General features: G+C 38.1%; 1 protein-coding gene and 1 long non-coding RNA gene across 2 annotated transcripts in view; one reads left to right on the forward strand and one right to left on the reverse strand.

Annotated features, from left to right (window-relative positions):
* LOC146657141 (voltage-dependent N-type calcium channel subunit alpha-1B-like) overlaps positions 1–7,974 on the reverse strand; it is a 342,261-nt gene that overhangs the window by 135,843 nt on the left and 198,444 nt on the right. The window contains exon 25 of the mRNA XM_085424990.1: positions 4,882–4,978. Coding sequence (XP_085281116.1) covers positions 4,882–4,978 — 97 coding nt within the window. The remainder of the gene's footprint in view (positions 1–4,881; positions 4,979–7,974) is intronic.
* On the forward strand, positions 716–1,685 carry LOC146657142 (uncharacterized). Its single transcript, XR_014914036.1, has 2 exons — positions 716–839; positions 1,437–1,685. It is a non-coding gene; the product is annotated as an uncharacterized LOC146657142 (long non-coding RNA).

The raw sequence follows: 7,974 nt of genomic DNA on the forward strand, positions 1-7,974 counted from the left end.
AACACAAAAACTCTACAAAATCTAAACTGAGAAGACTCTATCAAAACACACAGGGAGCTACAAGTAGAAACACACAGTCATGAGGGACAACTCGACACTGACTCAGAGAAACACAGGGTTTAAATACACTGGGAAGTAACGAGGGGAATGAGACACAGAAGGAGGGCACAGTTGGGAGAAATCAGGACTGACGAGACAAGCAAAGCAGGATGCATTCACATAAGACACGGACCATCAAAGTAAAACAGGAAGTATCACACAGAGATGCGAACTTGACACAGTGGAGACAGCAACTAAGAAACACAGAGACATAAACCATAAGGCAGAGGTCTAAGAAGACCAACCATGAGAACATAATGCAGAGTGACAGAAAACAAGAAAACTCAAACATGCAAAGACACACAATTACACAGAACAGAGGGGACACAGAGAGACATGAAGGGCAAGGGATCAAAACTAGAAGCCATAGAATAAATCACACACAAGTACAATAATACACAGCAAATTCAAAAGTGTTAAATTTTTTGGTGTTAATAGTCTCCTTGCAAAAGTAGAGTTAATTTTACTCTAAGTAGAGTCACATTCTTTTAATGTAACTCTGAGGTGTAAAATGATAGTAGTTAAAATCGAGTGTTAAAAATGAGTGTTTCTCTGTCAAATTTGGAGGTGTTAAAATGGAAACATTAACTCTTGACCTCTTAACTCTGAACTCCTACAGGGGCTATGACACCAATAGAGTGAATTCACAGACTCCGCCCCCAGCACGGCTCCAATCGAAGCTGAAGTGAAGCCGTTTCAGAACATTTTGCTCTACATATTTGAGTTGTTTGCCATGCTTGGTAAGTCATTCTTTCAAAGATTGTTTCAATTATTATTATGAGCTTTTACTTCTGTGGCTCTTTGGAGTTGAGACAAAGCTGTGTGAAAGGCATTAGCCATGTTGCTCGCTGATAGCATAATATTCTGTTTTAGCTAGCTGAAAGGTATTGTTTGCGGGCAAATACCACAGCCTTGAAAAAAAAGCTTGCATGTGAATTTTCAGTCAAACTTTTGGTCAAATACACCTAAAACAATGTCTAGAATGTGAAATGTTGGTATAATGGTGCTGCTTGAAGCCTGAAAACGATCGCCCATAAAAAAATAAAAAAAAACACGAGATAACAGCAGTAGCAGACGTCCTGACTGGATTCCACGGTAGCATTTAGATCCCTCCAGAGTTTTGTGCACACGGTTTAGGTAAAAATGAAAAAGGTTGAGGTTTTACATTTAGTTCAGTATTACCTGTTGCCTGTGTCTTTGTCTTTTGGGAAAATACTTTACACAAGTAATGGCTCAAAGAGGATTCCTTTTTTTTTTTTTTACTGTGCTGCAATTGTTTACTGGATTATTTGTGCCATTAATTAGTGTCAACTAATTTTTATTCGATCTCCACACAGGATATGCTTGTGAAGATGGAATATGGGGGAGAGCAGAAGTGCGTTGAAGTTCCACAAAGTGATGAATGAAGGACATGCATATTGTATTGAAGAAATAAGTGATGAGAATGCTGTTATTTGCATTTACCATGTCAGACCTTTTGATAAACAAAATTCTAATGAAAGTGAGAACATGTACACTGTTACATCTTTCAGAAAATGTTTTGAAATTGTGGTGCACAGTTCAGAATAAATGTTTTTCAAAAACCATTGCGTCTTTTTAGTAAATGTTTATTTCCAAAAGAAATTTCTAGAAGTTCAGAACAGTAAAATTCCAGCTTTTTAGAATGAATTAGAAGATAACTCTTACGTAGTTAAACTAAAATACTCTTTGAGAGTTAATATATAAACTCTTAACACCAAGTGTTAAATTATCAACTCCAGACAGATTTGGTGTTTAACACTAAATCAGAGTTAACGTACCAACTCTCCAAAAAGAGTTAAATTAACACTCTCTGGTGTGGACCCATATAGACACTTTAATAGTGTTGAAATCAAATCCGACAGTGTTAATTTGGACATGCTGGATTTGCTGTGTACAAAAATCACAAAGAACTAAAAACGCTGGGTCAGGAGACCCAGGACCGTGACACTTCCCATTTCATGCTGTCAGCAATGGCTCCACATGGAAGAGAAATGTCACAAAATCTGAGAAAGGAAATAATTTCTTTACACAAAAAAGGTGAGGGCTACAATAAGATCAGAAAAGCTTTACATATCAGTCAAAGCACTGTAGCAAAAGTGATCCAAAAATTTAAAAAAGATGGAATTGCAACCATTGTACAGAGACGTCCAGGCTCTCCACGTAAGTTAACATCTTGACAGGAGCGTCTTCTGATGCGCACACTTCAGAGGAATGGCATGCATGGGTATCGTCCATGAAGAAAGCCTCTCCTAAAGTCCATGCACAAAAAAGCACGCCTAGAATTTGCTATGGCCCATGCTGAAAAAGATGAAGACTACTAGGACTCTATAATCTGGAGTGATGAGACAAAGATCACTGTTTTTGGAACTAATGGTTTCAAAACTGTATGGCGTGGTAAAGGTGAGGATTTCAAAAAGAAATGCATGGTGCCTATAGTGAAACATGGTGGTGGCAGTAGTGATGGGATTTCCGGCTCTTTTTAGAGAACCGGCTCTTTCGGTTCGGCTCACTAAAAAGAGCTGGCTCTTTCGGCTCCGAACCGGCTCTTCAAGTTGTTTTGTTGCTTTAATTAATTAATTATTAACAATAATATAAAATTATGCACAAAAGGAATTACTAATGTAAAATAAAAAAGTGGTTTTATTTATATATTTTTATATATAAATATATGCGGTGGCCCCTAGAGATGAAACATGTACAAACTCCAAAACACATTTCTAGCATGAACTGAACTTCCAAAACAGAGCTACCTAGATCACTTAAATTACACAATTGAAAGCATGTGTGTATTGTTTGTGTATTTATACACAAGCACTCATATATATTCAAATAATTTAAAAAAATGTTCATTTACCTGTTATTACCACACACCAAATCCGGTCGTTGGTACTTCCTGGCTTGTGTAGCCACTAGGTAACAAAAGCTCAACATTGCACCTAGCATCCTGGAGCACTTCTGTTGTCTTTTGTATGTGCTTTAGAGTTCATACCTGTTTTGAAGTTTGTACATGCTTTGCCTGTAGGGGCCACCGTAAATATACTTTTATTTATTCACTCCACAGAAAATGTAATAAATAAATCATATAATACAAAAATCAACTATTCACATTTCAACTTTTAACAATTTAAATTTTCAGCTTTTTCCTTTTACAAATTTAAAGTGAAACAACACAAAACACTGCAAACCACAACACAATTAAATATAAATTAAAATATGAAAACAAAAAGAACATGCATATTCTCTGTCATATGGACCTGCATGAATAAACTTTCTGAATCCTTTATCATCTGCAACTGAAAATAGTTGTGGATGATTACTATACCTTTCTAATGTGACGTTGTTGTCCCTGGCTCTTTCTCTTTCTCTCCCTCCCGGTCTGTTCCTGTGCTACTGAGTGTAACTACCGCCCCTCCCCCCTCATCCCAGCGTAAAGCACAAGGCTCGCATGCGGAGTGAAGCGGAAAAAAGAGAAAGAAAAAAACCCCCACAGTTCACGATAAGGAGCCGGCTCGCGTTGTTCACATCAAAGATCCGGCTCGTTCACATCAAAGATCCGGCTCTAAGAGCCATTTCGTTCGCGACCGACAGGTGGCAGTGTCCTTATGTGGGGCTGCATGAGTGCTACTGGTGTTGGGGAGCTGCATTTCATTGATGGTATCATGAACTTAATGTTGTGTACTGCTTTATAATGAAGGAGAAGATGCTGCCATCACTGCGTGCACTTGGTTGTTGTGCACTTTTCCAACACGACAATGATCCAAAACACACATCTAAAGCTACTGTTGCATTTCTGAAGAAGAACAGGGTGAAGGTGATAGACTGGTCAAGTATGTCTCCTAATCTGAACCCAATCGAACACCTGTGGGGTATTCTGAAGCGACAAGTTGAGCATCACTCTCCGTGCAGCATCCAGGCTCTAAAAGAGGTTATTCTCGAAGAATGGAAAAAGATAGATGTTGCAATATGTTGCCAACTTGTTCATACCATGCCTAGAAGACTTGTGCTGTCCCTGAAAATCACAGTGGCAATACAAAATACCAGATGTAGTAGTTTTTGTTGCAGGGTGTATTCATTTTTGCTTCAACCAATTTGAGTAAAACTGAAGATTTTGTGATCTAAGTTATATTATTAACCTTATTTTCATGTTATGGAGTGTTGACTAAAACTCAGCTTTGTGAAAATTTGGGAAAGTGTTTTTTTGTTCATTGAGCTACTGATTAAATTTGTACTTTTTAAAGGGGGTGTACTCAAGTCCTAGAATTGAACCTCAAATTCAAATTTTATTTGTCACGTACACAGTCATACACAGTACGATATGCAGTGAAATGCTTAGACAACTGCTCGTGACCTAAAGAAAAAAAAAAGAAAAGGCTATGAATAAGATAGGAAATAAATATGAAAAATTAAAAAGGGTAAATTTAACTAGGAAGGAATAAAATAAAATATAAAAAATTAAGGTTAAAAATGAAATAACGGTACAACACAAATTAGAATGAAGGGTAAATTTAACTGGGAAAAAATAAGATAAAATATATAAATTAAAGTTGAAAATAAAATAACTGTACAACAAAATACACAATACACAGTATAGAACTATATAAGAATGTATGAAGAAATATAAATATATATATACAATAACAGCAGCTGTACAAGTATTAACTGGAAATGAAGAATATAGTGACCAGTGTTGTGCAATCCACATTATTTAGTGTCTTGTGCAGTGCAAATATGCTTAAAGTGATTTAAGTGATGAAGTGAAACCTTGAGTTTTGGCAGGCGCTTGATGGTCTTCAGAGGCCTGAGAACTCGAAGAACCCTCAATGACTTGATAGTGCTGATGTCCTTGCCTTTGGTTCCCCTATGAACAGCAAATATGTTTAGACCACACAAAAATGTATCCACAAACAATATGCAGTTAATGTAATCTTTGTCAATATTACTAACAAAAGCCATATCTGAAATTAGACCGTATGTTGTAACAGGGTTTGATTGTGGTAGGATGTGAATGAGGTGTGTTTAGATCAGCTGGGTGACAGAGAGATGCAACAATAGCCTTTCTGGATATGAAGAAAACATTGAAATATTTTTATGAAAGTTTATTAAGCTCGATGCATGATGGTCAAGAAGTACAGATCAGCGTAGACCATAAACTATGTGGCGGTGTTGTACTGGGTGGGCATCTGTGATAACAGGGTGAATGCTCATACATTAGACTCAGAGTTGTCTGCAAATCAGAGTGCCTGAAGGGGATTGTGGAGCAGGAGGAGATGAAACTTAACAACCAGGGAAATCTGGCAACTAGCCCCCTGCATATTACCCTCAAACTTATTATGATTATACAGTTTTTAAAAAACTTTAAACTCCATAATTTAATAATCAATATTAACCCTTTAATATATAAAAAAAGAAACTGAACAGTTTTGATTCTTATATACTGAGACATGGGCTTATACATGAAGGTATGACTTCTAACAGACCACTGGATAATTTTTTTTTCACTGCAAGAGTCAGAGAACATTCAGTGCTTGATGACAAGATGAATATCAGTGCCATGCTTGTAAATGCAGTGCTGCAGTCAGGACACATTCCAAGAAAGTTGGTGAGCGTCTAATCGAAGAAACAAAGAGCCACTGTCCTGGCAAAGTAACATGACATATCTTAAAAGCTTCAACCACACTGGAAGTCACGTGGTCACCAGAGACCATAAAAAGTGAATGCCATTTGACAACTTTAAGTGACTACAGGCAAAATGACTGCTGAATACTAGCTACTTCAATGTCATTTATATAGCACTAAATCATAACAGCTCTTTATATTTTAAGGTAAAGACCCCTACAAAAATAGAGAGAATACTCAAACAATCAGACAACCCACTATGACCAAGCACTTGGAAAGCAAAATCTCCCTATTAACTGGAAGAAACCTCCAGCAGAACTAGGCTCAGGGAAGGTCAGCCAAGAGAGACAGGACAAAAAGTGTATGCAAAATTTGATGCAAAGTGTGAAAACACACAGAGTAAAAACAGGTGAAAAAGATGCAGCCAGTACATCATCATCATAAGCTTAATCTTAAAGATAGAGAGATCGTCTGTCTCCCAAATCAAAACTGGGGACTAGCTCTAGTGGGGCGATCGTGGCTCAAGAGTTAGGTGTTCGTCTTGAAATCGGAAGGTTGTCGGTTCGAGCCCGGCTCCGGCAGTCTCGGTTGTTGTGTCCTTGGGCAAGACACTTCACCCGTTGCCTACTGGTGGTGGGGTGGCTGTAGCTCAGGTGGTAGAGCAGGTCATCTACTGATCGGAAGGTTGGTGGTTCGATTAGTCTGCATGCCAAATATCCTTGGGCAAGATACTAACCCCAAATTGCTCTCCGATGCATCCATCGGAGTATGAATGTGTGTGAATGTTAGCTATTAGAAAAATGTGCTTGTGAATGGGTGAATGCACACGTTGTGTAAAGCGCTTTGAGTGCTCAGATGAGTAGAAAAGCGTTATATAAGAACCCTTTGGGGTCCTTAGGACCAAGTAAAGCGCTATACAAATACAGACCATTTACTCTACAGAAGAGGGGCCTGAAAGCTGAAGACTGCCTACTATTCTATTTTTAAACACCTTAGAAACCACAATTAAAATCAAAATTTCATGATATGGTACTATGACGTCTTAAAGATGAGATGGGGCCTTGAGGCAAATGTTGTTGTGATTTAGAACTATATAAATAAAACTGATATGAAATTGAATTGAATTTTTCAAGACGTTGCATATGACAAGAAGAATTTTAAATTTATTCAAATCACTTTTATTGTCACATCACATGTGCTCGTACACTGGTACAGCACATGCGAGTATAATTCTTGTGTGCAAGCTTCACAAGCAACAGAGGTGTGCAAAACACAATAGCATAAGAACAAAGCAAAATATAAGAATAGGAATCTGAGAATTATAAGAATAAATATATGTACAAATATAAGAATGTATGCGCATTACTGAATAAGTATGTCAAATATGTATATATATACATATTTATATATATACACACACACACACACACACACACACACACACACATATATATATATATATATATATATATATATATATATATATATATATATATATATATATATATATACACACACATATATATATACACACATATATATATACACACATATATATATACACACATATATATATATATATATATATATATATATATATATATATATATATATATATAAAAACACACCCAGCACGCCCCTGCGGGCGGTTTATCCTTCAAGCTCGGGTCCTCTACCAGAGGCCTGGGAGCTTGAGGGTCCTGCGCAGTATCTTAGCTGTTCCCAGGACTGCGCTCTTCTGGACAGAGATCTCCGATGTTGTTCCCGGGATCTGCTGGAGCCACTCGCCTATCTTGGGAGTCACCGCACCTAGTGCTCCGATTACCACGGGGACCACCGTTACCTTCACCCTCCACATCCTCTCGAGCTCTTCTCTGAGCCCTTGGTATTTCTCCAGCTTCTCGTGTTCCTTCTTCCTGATATTGCTGTCATTCGGAACCGCTACATCGATCACTACGGCCGTCTTCTTCTGTTTGTCTACCACCACTATGTCCGGTTGGTTAGCCACCACCATTTTGTCCGTCTGTATCTGGAAGTCCCACAGGATCTTAGCTCGGTCATTCTCCACCACCCTTGGGGGCATCTCCCATTTTGACCTCGGGACTTCCAGGTTATACTCCGCACAGATGTTCCTGTACACTATGCCGGCCACTTGGTTATGGCGTTCCATGTATGCCTTGCCTGCTAGCATCTTGCACCCTGCTGTTATGTGCTGGATTGTCTCTGGGGCATCTTTAC

The sequence above is a fragment of the Rhamphochromis longiceps genome, linkage group LG12 (assembly GCF_057381845.1).
Source record: "Rhamphochromis longiceps isolate RC_006_pf linkage group LG12, R_longiceps_female_GT1.1, whole genome shotgun sequence".
In the NCBI taxonomy this organism is placed as follows: Eukaryota; Metazoa; Chordata; class Actinopteri; order Cichliformes; family Cichlidae; genus Rhamphochromis; species Rhamphochromis longiceps.